At 38.9% G+C, this 15591-nt stretch overlaps 1 protein-coding gene across 1 annotated transcript in view; it reads left to right on the top strand.

Annotated features, from left to right (window-relative positions):
- The first annotated feature begins 368 nt into the window (after positions 1 to 368).
- The window catches only part of LOC104598421 (protein VASCULAR ASSOCIATED DEATH 1, chloroplastic-like), a 45687-nt gene continuing 30464 nt past the window's right edge, over positions 369 to 15591 (top strand). Inside the window, exons 1-4 of the mRNA XM_010260469.3 lie at positions 369 to 748; positions 921 to 980; positions 4470 to 4520; positions 12171 to 12236. Coding sequence (XP_010258771.1) covers positions 554 to 748; positions 921 to 980; positions 4470 to 4520; positions 12171 to 12236 — 372 coding nt within the window. The 5' untranslated portion in view covers positions 369 to 553. The remainder of the gene's footprint in view (positions 749 to 920; positions 981 to 4469; positions 4521 to 12170; positions 12237 to 15591) is intronic.

Below are 15591 nucleotides of genomic sequence, written 5' to 3'. Positions count from 1 at the left end.
CGAAAGAATGTATCCTCAACCGAATAAAATATAGATCCGTTTAGATTCCTTCATATGTGCATCCGATTCATGCCCCAAATAAATAGATCTTGGCCAATAGAATTTCACTTTTATTATCTAAAAAATATAAATGGATCTACGTAAACCTATCTAATTAGGATCCAAATGCACATCTCAATTCTCAACCTATTTGTCTCATGGAATATGATTCTGGGTCTGGATGAGATCCGACCAGTCTCATGTCTTACCCGGATACCGACATACACCAAATTCGGGCTCGGATTTGGGTTTTAAGTCCCCGGGGTCCCAGCCTCCCAGGTGGCAGTCTAGCAGGTATGCGTTTAAGTTAAACAAACCAGCACGAATGAATGGGACTATGGGAGTTGAAATGCCGCATTCATTCATGAAATCATGACGCCTTTCTCTCTCATCTCATTTCATCAAACCGTAAAACCGGCAATGCTTGAATTCACGTCTATTTAAAGTCAGTTCATTTCAGACTCTCTCTCTGAACTCCACGTCTGCTTGGTCACCGACGCCCTAGATCTCTGCAATGGCCGTAGCATCTCCGAGCAAAGAGAAGGCCGAACCTTCTCAGTCAATTGAGTCCATTCCTTCTTCTCCATTGGTTTCGAAATCGGGTTCAGACTCCGGTTCTGAAACCTCGTCTTTAGGTGTTGTTGATCCCTCTGATCGTAACGAGCAATCTGATTCGTCGGTTAACCACCGTAAAGATGTTGAAATCCAGGTACTATTGATACTTTTTGACTGAGGTTTCCATCCAATTTCTGCTGTTTCGGATTGATTCTGCGGTTGATTGTGTCAACGATTGTCAAATTTCGAACTATTCAATTTCTTGCTTGAAGTTATAATAGCTATTGATTTTACTGTTCATTTCCGGTCCGTGTGTTTTGTTACAGTCTGCAGCATCTTTGAGAAGTGAAGAGTATCGGCAACTGTTTCGTCTTCCACCTGACGAAGTAAGCGACATTAAGATTAATATGGCAAAAAAATATTTGATTTTTTTAGGAACTATAGGTTCTCTTATTAATGTTATTTACCTTTTTGCAATAGTTGATCATCTTATAACCATAATGGCTGCTTGATTTTTTTTTTCTTGTCGTGTATAATTATGATATTACTGAAAGGAGCTAATATCGACTGAATTAAGATTTATCGAATAAAAATTGACGCCAAAAAAACTATATGAAATCTCATTTTGACCATTGATGCCATTACTATGTTAGAGATCTTGGAGATGGTGAATTTAGATAAATGTCCATTCACCATTGAGTCGTCAAGTCAATACCAATTTAGTTATATATATATATACTTTTGAGGGTTATGTCAATTGGTGTGGGGTATATTTTTGAGGGAAGTGTTATGAAAAGAACAAGGGATAGAAGCAAAGGATGTTACATTCGATAAAATGAGCCTATCAGGAATTGACATCCAAAGCCCCACAATCAAACCTTAGCCAGAAAAACACACACACAAAAAAAAAACCCAAAATTCAATCTATTTCACAAAAATAGAGAAAGCCAGTGCACAATGATTCTGTAATTCTACCCCCCAAACAAAAGACAGCCAATAAAAGCATGTACCACTTGCAGACCCCAACACAACTCTAGTTGCATCTTGTTCCTTAGACACCCCAGTGCATGAATTAACGTGTCTCTTTTATGTCCATTCCCTTCTTTTATAGTACATTCTCTTCTTTTCCTACCCTAGTTACATTATCCATCACCTTCAAAGTAACTTCAACATGTGGGGCTATGGCAGTAAGATTATATTTCCTTCCAGTAGTATAGGATTAAAAAAATGAAACTAATAACTTGGATTTATTGCCCCTGCATACCTCTGCCTTTCTGGAGTACTTCTGCAGCACTCAACCTTGATCTTCTCTTGCATGAAGAAAAGGTAATTCTGCAGGAGCACTATATCAGCCCCCTAGTGACCAAGCATCCACTCTCCACTCTCCAGCCATACTATTACCATCAATCACATGAATGCTTACATTCGGCAATGTTGAATGTTCCAAAACTCCTCACACAAGAAAATGAATCACCTTCACAGGTATTAATTTGATTGGAACCATCAAAATAGGACTTGGTAAGGTTGCTCCTGGAGCCTGACATGGCGTTTCAACTGATTGGTTCATTTTAATGCCCTTCTCTCTCTTTTCATGGTTCTTTCACTCAAGTAGATAAATGGAGTCTCAATAATCAAGATCCTACCCAGAAATAATGATTTGACAGTGAATGGGTCCACATCTGATTTGTGAAACCAAAGCAAGCACCTGAAACACTCAAAACTTTGACATGGGATCCCTGGAAAGAAAACAAGCCATTGGGACTTTTCACTCCGTTTTCTTCCCAAAACAACCATCCCTTTGCAAACCTCTTTTTCTCAGCATCCCCCTCTTGTAAATCACCAAACTACTTACCCTTGAATTGTAAATTACAAATTGTAAGTTCCTACTTTCCTTCAGTTCCTGTTGATATCACCTTGCAGGCCTTTGGCCATTTGACATTGTCTGCCTGGTCCAGATTCTACTTTCCCACTCGCTGCATTCTGATCACCAGAAGGTAACTACTGTGGTCACTGTTGAGTTCACCCTCTTGGAAGACGCACCCAGTGATGATGTTCCACATGAATTCACTGATTACACCTTGATTGATCATCTCAGTGGACAAGTACCTGACTTGATTAATGCACTAGGTTATGTTGAGTTTCTATTCCTGTGGAAGTCTTAAAAATCCATTCCTTCTGTTTCCAGTTTCAAGAAGTTAGGATATCCTTTCAGGTTGACTCCAACATCTTTTTGTTTTTTTGGCTTTTTTACCTACTTCCAACTTAGGGATATGCAATTTAGCCTCTGTGAAACAGTGAAACCTCTACATGCATCATTTTAACTGCAAATGTTGCAATATCAACACATGTTGCAGCAGCAACCAGAAAACCATAACCTATTGTTTACATGCCCTGGAGTCTGCAGTCACTAGTCAGAGCAAAGCATCAGGCTCCAGAGTCCCAGACACTGATTCTGAATTCAAGCCTATTGAAACCTCTTCATTCTTTTCTCACAATGTGGTAAGCATCAATTTCCCTTATCAAATAAATATAGAAGAAACTCCCATCTTTTTTACACTATGGTTACCTTAGATGGTGTTCTGACAGAAAAAAGTAATAAAATGAAACCAGCTTTTGATTATCTACTGATTTTGTTCTGACAACCAATCAAATACCACTTGAGTTCTTATTATCCTAACTCTATATTTAAAATCAATATGTGGCACATGCCAAACAGTCCTTTATTCATGAGAAGTGATGCATACATATTATCATCATCATCCAAGCCTTATCCCAATTATATGGGGTTGGCGACATGAATCCTGTTTCACCATTCCATTCTGCTTAATTAAATTATGGGTGCAAATGACGGATAAACATATACTATTAAATTCTGTTTGTAGTTACAGTGAGGAGATATACTTTTTTTTTTATCAGCAACACAGAAAAGGATTCATTAAAATTAGATAAAATAGGTACAACAAGAAGTTGTGGAAAGATTCAACAGATTCAAGAGGACATTTTTAACCCAGAAAATTACAAGTGAGCCCAATACATAGACTGTCTCTGAACCCCTTGCTTAGCTAGCCCATCCGCCAAATGGTTTGCAGATCTTCTCACCCAGTTGACTTGAATCATCATTTCTTTATATAGCCATTTGAGCCTTCTATAACCATTCCTTAAATTCCAAATTATTCGTTCTCCCTTTTTCAGCCAACTCACAATTGTTCTTGAGTCCCCTTCAATAATCAGCCTTTCAATGCCCAACTCTTTTGCTTTCTCCACCCCATAAACTGCTGCCAAAAATTCTGATCTGAGTACATCACCTTGCCCAATTGGACCTGAGTACAATGAGAGTATAACTCCTTTCTCATCCCTAATTACACCACTAATGCCTGAGCCAGTTAGACCCAGATTACCCACACAACTACCATCAAAATTTAGTTTCTTCCATCCGCAACTTGGTGGTGTCCATTGCACACAAACATTTTTTCTTCTAGAGGAAGAGTTGGCTATTGCACAGTGAGGAAATATACTTATGTCTTTGCCAATATTGATTTCTTGTTGTTTATTATTAACTTCTGATATTATATTGAAAAAACATCAGTGATATTATCAACTCATTTTTTACTTCCATTTGCAAGGTTATGGGAACTGTATTTTTATGCCTTTGCTAATACTGATTTCTTGTTGTTTGTTATCAGCACATTCTATTATATTTGGGAAAATCTTTAGAAACTGCCAATATTATATTTGCAAAGAGCTTTACCACTGCAAATAATGAATCTCATTATATTGTAAGGATAAGCACTGTAGAATTCTATAGTGCACGATTTTTGTATTATTCTAAAATGGACTCCATCTTCTGTTTTTGCTTTTTTTGTCTTCTTATAAAGGTCCTTGTTCAAGACTTCAATTGTGCCCTCCAAGAGAATATCCTTCTTCAGGTAACTCTTGATTCTTGTGGAAGTGTAAGCATCCTTTTTTTGATAATAGCTCTGTCAAGAAATTTGCATCAATATAGGCCATGTGTGGTTCAACTCTCATTCTTTCTCATTCTTACCCAAGATGAAATTCTAAAATGGACAAGAATGGGTAAAAACAGGAAGAATGAGAAAATATTGCTATGAACCAAGTAGAAAGGTTTGGACAACCTGTTTTGATATAAAAACTGTAAAAGAAAAAAAGAAAAGAAAGAGGAGAAAAGGTTTCAGCTAAGGAAGAGAGAGATGAGAGATAGAAGAGAATGGGAGAAGCTTACGATTAGGTCTGGCCACCCCTTTCATTAGATTATATACTCATAAATAAAAGAGTACAAAAACAAGTATGCCCTTGGTAAGTCGGCTACTTGTGAGAACTTAAAAACACTCTTAACTTAAAACATAAACTAATGGGTCTAAGGCTCAATAACTCCCTAACTATGCTATGTAAATAAAATACATGTTATATCAATCCAAAACTCAACACTCCCCCTCAACAAGTTGGGAATAAATGTCACACATTCCCAACTTGTGTAGATCATGTTCCAACTTGTTTCTTGCAACTCCTTTTGTAAGAACATCAGCAAGCTGCAAGTAGGGGTGAGCAAAAAAAACCAAAAAACTGAACCAACTGGAAAAGTCGACCAAAACCGAATCGAACCGGTCGGTTCGGTGTTTTTAAAAAACCGAAGGGTACCAGTTCAGTTTCGGTTAACCAATATAAAAAAACGACGGTTAACCAAACTAACCGATATACATATATTTCTATATATTTTATATATATTTATGTATATTATATATATTATATATATTTTATATATTATATATGTTTTATATATACTATATATAAATATATATTTATATTATATTATTTAAAATATAATATTATATATATTTTTAAATTTTTATTATATATTTATTTATATTTTTATAATAAATATTGTAAAAATTAAAAAATTGAAAAATTGACGAATCGAACCGACGGTTAACCGAACTGGTCAACTGGTTAACTGACTGGCTTCGGTTCGGTTTCAGTTACCGGTTTTCCAAAAACCAGTAGTACTAGTTCGATTAAAAAAAACACCCCATGGTTCGGTTAACCGAACCGTGAGCACTCCTAGCTGCAAGTCAGATGCAACATATGGCAAGAAAACTTCTCCGGATGTCACCCTTTCCCTTATAAAGTGTCTATCCACTTCTATATGCTTCGTCTTATCATGTTGAACTGGGTTGTGGGCAATGTTAATTGCTGTTTGATTGTCACAATATAGCATCATAGGTTCTTCGGCCTCAATTCCAATCCCCCCTAACAAGGAACAAATTGAGAGGAGTTCTGAAACACCATGTGCCATGGCTATGTATTCAGCTTTTGCACTTGACCTTGCCACAACTGTCTGTTTACTCTTCTGTGAACTAAATTACCTCCAACAAGAGTAAAAACTCCTGATGTAGATCTCCTGTCATCTAGGCACCTTGCCTAATTAGCATCTGTGTGAGCCTCTAATTTCAACTGTCCATGGTCAGGAAACAATATGCCTCTACCTGGGTGTCCCTTCAAAAAGGAAAGTATCCTATCAATAGCCTCCTAATGCTAAACTCATGGGGCATGCATGTATTGACTCACCACTCACTGCATAAGAGATGTTTGGTTGCGTCATACATAAGTATAGTAACTACCCCACTAACCTCTGATATCTTTACAACATCCTTCACTAGTTCACCCTCAGAAGCATTTATCCTGTGGTTCTGATCAATAGGTGTATCAGTTGCCTTTGCCCCAAGCTTTCTTGTCTCCTGTAGTAGATCTAGAACATACTTCCTCTCTGAGATGAAGATCCCATGCTTGGACCTTGCCACTTCAATGCCCAGAGAGTACTTCAGCTCCCTAAGATCCTTAATCTCAAACTCTTTATGCAGATTCTTCTTCAAGGTATCAATCTCACTCAAATCATTTCCTGTAACTACAATGTCATCTACATACACTATCACAATTGACACAAGTGAACCCCTCCTCTTTACAAAAAGAGTATGATTAGATTGAGTTTGAGTATAGCCAAATACAACCAGTGCACTTGGTGATTGTTTTAATCCATATAGGGACTTCTTCAACCTTCATTCCTTTCCTTTTTCCACATTATTGTAGAAGCCAGTTGGAAGGTCCATATACACCTCCTCCTACAAGTCCCCATTGAGAAAGGCATTCTTCACATCTAGTTGGAAGAGTGGCCTAGAGTATGTAGCTGCTAGTGATAGAAGAATTCAAACTAAACTCATCTTTGCCACTGGTAAAATGTTTCCAAGTAGTCTATGCCATAAGTCTAAGTATCCCTTTTGCAACTAGCCTCGCCTTGTAGCTTTCTACACTCCCATCAGCTTTGTACTTCATTGTATAAACCCATCTGCATCCAACAGTCTCCTTGCCATCAGGCAAATCCATAATCTCCCATGTTTGGAGAGAGCCTCACTAACACTCCTGGGTATAGACATAGAGTCAAGGGAGGAAAGGAAGGCCCGATAGGAAGGGGATAATCCACTGTAGGAAAGATAGTGTGAGATGCAACGAGTAGTACACTTCCTCTTCCCTTTTCTGAGGGCAATAGGTAGATCAAGGTCATCTGCAATGGCGCTAGGAGCAAGGGTAGTAGTATCAATAGGAACTAAACCATCAGAGGAAACAAGAGGCATACTTGGGTTTGTGTCAGTCGAACCTGGAACCTCGGATGAGCCGATAGGGAGTGACGTGGGTTCCTCTACTGTGGAATCAACCTCTCTGTGCTGTCGTAGGTGCTGCACTGAGAGACAAGACACAATGGAGGTGGAAAAGTGGGTGAGATAAGTAGGTCAGACACTGGAGTAGACAAAGGAGCTGGAACATGAAGTTGTATAGATTGTTCACTTCCTTCTCCAAAACACCTCCCTTGAGAAGAACCCCTAAAAAAAAATGGTGTGGACTTAAAAAAGGTGACATCCATAGTAACATACCGACTCCCGGAGACTGGATCATAACAACAATACTCCTTCTAATTTCCTACATTACCCAAGGAAGACACACTTCTTTGCCTTAGGATCCAACTTTGAGCAGTGAGGACCAAGAACATGGACAAAGAACACACATCCAAACACCCTTAGAGGAATATGGAATGTCTCCCCCTTAGGAAAAAGAAGGCTGAACGGAGTGCTATATCCAAGAACACGAGAAGGCACTCGATTAATCAAGAACACTGCTGTAAGAACTGCATCACTCCAAAAACGAATTGGAATTGTAGAGCTCAACATCATGCTTCTTGCTACTTCCACAATGTGTATGTTCTTCCTTTCTGCTACACCATTCTGTTGTGGAGTGTATGTACAACTACTCTGATGGATAACTCCATGCTCCAAAAGGTATGATAAGTTTTTTTTCAAAGTATTCCTTGGCATTGTCTGATCTAAACACTTTCTCTCGTACCCCAAACTGTGTCAGCACCATCTGATGGAATTGTTGAACCAAAGATGGTAGGTTCCTCATCACAGGATCTCATCAAATATATCCAAGAGTACTGAGAATAATCATCCACAAACAGAAGAAAACACCAATAGCCACCCATAGAGGAAACATGGTATGGCCCCCCACACATCAGTATGACTAATATAAAAAACAGAAGAACATCTTTTATTACTTGCTTTAAAGGAATGTTTACAATGCTTTCCAAGTTGATAGCCCCCACACTCCAAACTGGACAAACTGACAGACAAACAATTTGGGAAACAAAAACGAAAGGAAGCAAAAGACAAATGTCCTAACTGATTATGCCAAAGCATAATCTGACCCACTGACTCTAACTCAATACTCCTGCTGACATGATGACTCTAATGACTAGGAAGTGCATCAAGAAGATAGATTCCATTCACCTCACGACCACTCCCAATCGTCTTCTTTGATTCCAGATCTTGCAAAACACAATGACCAAGAGAAAAAAGCACAGAATAGTTTAAATTCTTTCTCAAGCTACTAACAAATAAAAGATTAGTGCTCAGTCTAGGAACATGAAGGACAGAAGGTAGGGTAATGGTATCAGTTATCCTGACAGACCCTTTCCTAGCAATGGTAACATGTGATCCATCAACTGTGGAAATTCTATCTCTACCAGAGCAGAGGTGGTATGAAGTGAAAATGGTGGAAATGTTGTTCATATGTTTTGAGGCTCCTGAGTCTATAATCCAGGGAGGTCCCTCCTTACCTGTAGTGGATACATAATTTGCAGTGGCACGTGAACTACTTGTGTGTGCAAACGAGGTAGAATGACTACCTCCTGATCCACTTGCACCTTCTGTCCACCTGATACTGACATGGAACTGGTTGTATCCTTCAAATTTAGGAATTGCCCATATCTCTCCAATTCGGCCCTCACTGTAGCTGCTGCAACAGATTCTAGAGAGGCTGTAGTAGGTGGCCCTGATAAATCACCAATTACTGCCATATTCACATTTCCCTTCTTATTTCTGAGCTAACTCGGTACAAGGTGTAGGTAAAGCTTCCAGCAGGTATCTCTGGTATGTTTGCGTTTGTTATAGTAGTCACAGATTAGATCCCTTTTGTCCTCCTTCCTCAGTTCATTTCCGCCCTTATCCCCACTCGGCTTAGGCTTCATTGTGCTAACCATAGTTGATTGCTCAAGGTCTGGGTTCCTCATCATCACATTTCTCCTACTCTCCTCTCTAGACACAAAGGCATATATGCTTGAGAGAGAGTTACACTGTCTCGGGAATGAATATGTTGGCGTGCAATATCATACTTAGGGTTAAGTCCAGCTAAAAAACTCAAAAACCTTAATCTTTTCTACCAACTTCTGATAAGTTGCTGCATCTTTTCTACTTTCCCAAACCACAGTCTCCAAATGATCTTTCCCCTGCCATAAGATTTTTAGGGTTGAAAAATAAATAGCAAAAGACTTATCTTCCTGCTTAGTAGTAATCACTTGGTTTCTCTGATAGGCTCTAGCAACATTTTCATTCTATGAATAGGTTTTTGCTACTCCATCCCAAATCTCCTTAGCTGTGTTAACCCATAAAAAGTTCTTACTTATATGGGGCATGGTCGCATGGAATTACACAACCAAGTCATCACCATGTAGTTTTCCTGTACCCATCGGGAATGGTTAGTTTTAGGTTTTTTTTCCTCACTGGTGACATACCCCAATTTCCCACAAGCACCAATGGCTATCTTTGCAGATTGTGACCATTCTAAGTAGTTTGTACCATCCAACTTGACTGTAGTGATGGTTCCGGCTCCGAAGAGATCTCCAACACCTCCTCCCCCAGATCCCATTTCTCCTGAAAATTTGTTTTCAACTACACAACCCCTCCATAACTCTCAGAATAGGTTAGGAAATCAATTTGAGATGGAAAAGAAGGTATTTATCTCCTTTAGAAACCTCAAACATCCTCTTGGAACCCTAGAAGCCTCTCCTTCCAAAGATACCTTTTTCCGTGGGAGCGAGAGAAGAGAGAGAAGAGGTTGTTGCAACCTCTAGAGACCTCCGAAAAGGCTATGACTTGAACCTCCCCCTTCAGGAAACCTCAAGGAACCCTAGAAAACTAGAGTGCCACTTCCTAGGTCAAAATTGAAGAGTCCTACTAAAATAGGACTCTTCCCCTTTCTCTAGTTCTTCCTGATTTTGGTGTAAAACCCTAGACCAGCTACAAGGGATTGCAATTCCTCCAGAAAATCCAAAAACTGGGCTTACTTGAAGTCTTCGATCATTCCTTTATCTTATCATGCAGTCAGTCGATCTAGGGCTGCATGATGGAGCAACTCAAGAAATGTTTAACCTTGCTCTGATACCATGTAGAAAGGTTTGGACAACCTGTTTTGATATAAAAACTGTAAAAGAAAGAAGAAAAGATAGAGGAGAAAAGGTTTCAGCTAAGAAAGAGAGAGATGAGAGATAGTAGAGAATGGAAGAAGCACAGAATTAGGTTTGGCCGCCCCTTTCATTAGATTTACTCATAAATAAAAGAGAGTACAAAGACAAGTATGCCCTTAGTAAGTCAGCTACTTGTGAGAACTTAAAAACACTCTTAACTTAAAACAAAAATTAACGTGCCTAAGGCCCAAGAACTCCCTAACTATGCTATGCAAATAAAAAACATGTTATATCAGCCCAAAACTCAACAAACCAAACACTTTTTTTTTTTCCTAAAAATGAATTCTTTTTAGACTAACAAGTGTCCTATATTGCTCATTTTCATTCTTCAAATAAAAAAAAAACTGTCGGTATTCATAAACTGCCAGCTAGGGGTGCAAGTTGGGCGGGTTAGGCCGGGTTTATGGTCAACCTGGGACCAACCCTAAAATTTGGGCTTAAGGCCCGAGCCCAAGGTCAAGCCCGATTTTCCCAACCTGAGCCCAATCCGCACTGTAATTTGATGAACTCGGGTTGGGCTCGGGCCCAGGCCGGGCTTGGGTTGGTCAATGAACCCACTCTAAAATTATACATATATATTTATGCAAACATGTATACATATATTTATGCATATATGTATGCAAAATATGTATGTAAATAGGTAAATAAGTATACAAATGTATATATATATACACACACAAATATGTATGTATATATATGTAAATATGTATGCAAAATTAACATATATATACATATGTGTATAGTTGGGCCCGGTTTGGGCTACCTAAGGACTAGGCCTAGGCCCGACCCGAAAAATAGAAAAGCCCGATTTCTTGAGCTCAAGCGCAGTCTGAGGACTGAAATTCCAAGCCAGCCCGTGTAAAATTTCGGGTTGGGCTAGTTTGGGCTCGGGCTGGGCCCGCCCAAGTTGCACCCCTACCGCCAGCCTAGGTCTCCAAAACTGTTGGCATGGATGTTTACCGGTGGATGGTAGGCAGTTAATGTCTATTGAGGTGAGTTTCCACGATAGTCCGCTAGTAAACATCTATGTTAGTAGTTTTGTAGGCAGAGTTTCCTCAAAGAATGAAAATGAGCAAGATGGTGCATGATTGTTTTTCATGCTGCAGGCTACCTCAAATTCTGTGCTATGGGCTGATTTTTCATTCTAAAAAGAATGTGGCATGTAGCAAGAATTTTGTAACCAAACACATGTTATTCATTCTTGCTCATTCTTGCCCAAAATGAGCAAGAATTAAAAGAATGGGGCCCATAGTAGTGAACCAAACACGGCCATATTTTCTGCACTCATTTGCTTCTCCTTATTGTGAATAATCTATAGTTGTTAGGAATTCCATGGTACCATAATTTTCTTTTGTGATTTTCTTCTAACTTTAAGACAGTAGTTAAGTTGTATGCCTAGAGATTTATAAATTTACACTATTATAATTTGCCCAAGGTTCAAAATATCGATACACCTGATACGCCGGTAGAGGCATATTGGACAGTATCGGTAGTTTTTTTCAGTTTTTTTTTTCAAATCCGGTTCAGAGGGGCCGGTTTAAGGTCCGTCCACCCTCTGGACCGGTCAAAACCCCGATACACCCTCTATAGGGCGTAGTATCGGGAAGCTCCCGATACGATGTCTCAGCTGATACGGGCTGATACGTATCGATACTTTGAACCTTGAATTCACCCTTTCTTTTAATTTCCCTAATTTTACTTTAATTTGCAGGGTCATATGTACTTGTTTGTTCATCATATTTGCTTTTATTCTAACATTTTTGGGTTTGAGACAAAGGTATGTTGCCAATATTGCTTTCTTTATTTTGTTCATTTGAGTCCTTATAGATTTAAATCCTTTTGTGGCTAAATGATATAGCTTCCCTTTGATGCACATAAGTTAGTTAGCTCATTTCTCTAATATTTTCTCTATCCTTATGGTGTATATGTTCTTGAAGGTCTTATCAACTTAATTTTCTTGAACATGCACTTCAGATTTCAATTTAAGCTTTCTCTTTTGTCTTCTTCCTGGCCAACTGATCATTATAATAGGAAAACAATCTTCAAAAGAATAGGATGAACTATGGTATTACTATCTGGTTATGAGACTCAAAAGGATGATACTCCATTAGTTCATTTAACAATACTACTGATGTATGGTAATCTTTACTTGATGATCAAAATAAAAAAAAAGCTACTGACATGGTGTTGCAAAATCCTCATTGATTGGTACAATTTGGTGGAGCCCACTTCCTCTGAAGGTAGAGACATTTGCATGGCTTGTTGCTCTTGGGACTGTTCTTATAGATGATATTCTATATGCAAGGGAGTAACAGATGGCTGTTGGATGCCTTTTGTCAGTAACAGAAGTATTTCATTATCATGTAAAAATTGAAATTTATAAAGGAGGATAAGACATCCTTGAAGGGAAAAATATGTCTTCAGAAAATAAAGAAATAACAAATTAATATTATAAATCTGATTTCTGCGGAAAACATATATATTGACAAGAGGCTACCTTGGTGGAAGAGAAATATCCGTCTATGGGATGGGATGAGGGTAGGGATGGAAAATTTCCCCATTTCCCCGATCCCTGTGGAGACCCACCCTGAATGGGGCGGGGATGGGGATGATTTCCCTTCTGGGGATGGAGATGGGGAAATTTTCATCCCCGTTGGTGGGGATGGGGCAGGGATGGGGAGAGCACTCCCTGCCCCGCGGGGACCCCAATCCCTGCTAATATATATGTATATATGTATGCATATGTCTATGTATGTATGTATTTATATTAATATTTTTAAAAATATGGTTAAATATGTTTGAATCTTTTTTAAAAGTAGACCTGTTCATGGGCCAGGCTTGGGCTTGGCTTTTGCCAAATTTTGAATGGGGTCCGACCCGAAGTCCGAGCACAACAAAGTGTAAGTCAAGCCTGAAACCCGGCCTGTGAACAGGTCTATTTAAAAGGATTGTAAATTATAATTATTTTATTTTTAATTTTTAAATAAAATAAAAACAAAAACAAAAACAAAATAGTTGACATTATAAAAAATCACAGGGAGCGGGGATTCCCGCGGGGATGGGGATAACCTTGTCCCCATTGGCGGAGACGGGGATGGGGGTGGGGATTTTTGTGGGGATGAGGATGGGGAGTGGCTCCCCGTCCCTACCCCGCTCCGTTGCCATTCCTAGATGAGCTTATAACTCTTACCATAAGTGTCTTTCAAGTCTTCCCATCTATTTATGCCATCCTTGTGAGTTAATAGTAATTGTAGAAAGTCCAAAAAAAATTCCTATGAAAGGAAATGGGAAGTTGAGGAGATTGGAAGGTATGGGTGTCAGCCATGATTTAAAAGGCATGCCTAGGTGCATAGACAAGGCACATTTTAGGGTATGTGCCTTGCCTAGGTCCTAGACGCAACACTTTCAAAAGGTGTGCGCCTTTTTAAATTTGCACTTTTTGTTTTTTGAACCTAGCAGTTGGGTTAGGGGCTCCGCCCCTAGACCCCCAACCAAGCCCCTCGTGGCAAGCCCAAACAAGTCAATGTTAGGGTCTTATATTCTTAATCGTTACAGAAAAAATAATGATTTTATAATTTTGATTGCCTTTTAAGAAGATATTTTATTAGGATGAATGAATGAACAACATTAGCAATTGCCTTGAGGGGCTTGGTACAAAGGTGGCTTGTAGAATCAGGAATGCAATATGTTTTACATCACACTAGCTATTTGAAGTAACGCAATTGAGGAGAAAAAGAGATTGTGGGTTTTACATGCTCGAAAATGTTTATATGTTTGATTTTATTTAAAATTTTTTCATTTGAATACGCTTTGCATGTTATGTTTATTTATTTTTATTTAGATAATAGGTTTTTTAAAACATTTATTCTAAAATTTAAGTTTATATTTTTATTAATATCATGTTTAATATATTTTTTAATTATTTTGGCATTTTTTTTTTGTATTTTTTGTGCCTTGCTTAAAGGCACACGCCTTGCCTTGCACCTTGTCCCTTGGGCACAAATTGACCCTTGCGCTTATTTTTGTGCCTTGCACTTTTTTTGCACCTTGCACTTTTAAAACTCTGGGTTTTAGAGCACGAGACTTTGAATAATTCTATTTTAACCAGGGTTCCCCTGTGTTATCTTTGTATTATGCCAATCTTGTTCTGATGTGAGTTGTGTTGCTTGTGTGGAGCTCTTTAGTGTCTGGAGCTCCAACAGGTGTCTTGTTGTATCATTATAGCTTTTAATCAAGAAAATTTACCTTAAATCACTTCGAAGGAAATGGTTGTCGTGTTTTGATAATGAAGAAGTTGTCTGGTCTTTGAAACTAAGAAGAGAGCTTGCCTCAACACAATAGAGCAAATTGATAGGGCTGAAGGGGTAGGGCCAATCCCGGAGGCCTTGAGGCAGAAAAGAAGCCACGCAAAGTTGATTTTTGACAAACTAGCCATAAAAGATGAAATTAAATGGAGGCAGAGAGCTAAAATTTGGTGGCTGAAGTCGGGGGACAGAGATACTCAATTCTTTCACAAAATGGCAAATGCTCAGTACAGGGCTTCTTTAATTAGTAAGTTGGAATGGGATGGAAACTTGGGAGAGTCGACTACTAAAGTTAAGCAGATTGCTACAGGCTTCTATAAGAGGCTGTATAAAGAGAACTGGTCTAGAAGACCCTTTCCATCAGGTCTTCCCTTCAAGCACCTGAATGATGATAAAAAGTAGTGGTTGGAGAGACCCTTCACAGAGGAGGAAGTTAAGGCTGCAATTGGTATGTTGGAGAATGTGAAATCCTCGAGTCTTGATGGGCTGACAAATCATTTTACACAAGTAGTTGGGAGTTTGTTAAGCAAGATGTGATGAATGTTTTTCAGGCCTTCTATGAGAATGCTTCTTTGTGAAGGAGCTTGAATGCCACCTTTATTACTCTAATTCCGAAGGTAGAGGGCCACCTTTAGAGGACTATAAGAGATCCAGGAGAAGAGGTGTGGTGTATAAATTAGATCTGGAAAAGGCTAATGACTTGGTTGATTGGTTCTTCTTATTGGAGGTGATGATTAACTTTGGGTTTGGAGACATCTGGTGCAAATGGGTGATGGGTTGCATTAGGGATTGCCAATATTCCATTTTGGTGAACGGGACAGTGGTGGA

Source organism: Nelumbo nucifera, chromosome 6, assembly GCF_055504915.1.
Source record: "Nelumbo nucifera cultivar China Antique chromosome 6, China Antique-T2T, whole genome shotgun sequence".
NCBI lineage: Eukaryota > Viridiplantae > Streptophyta > Magnoliopsida > Proteales > Nelumbonaceae > Nelumbo > Nelumbo nucifera.
Note: the sequence above shows the minus strand (reverse complement) of the source record. Positions and strands in the feature narration are given on the sequence as shown.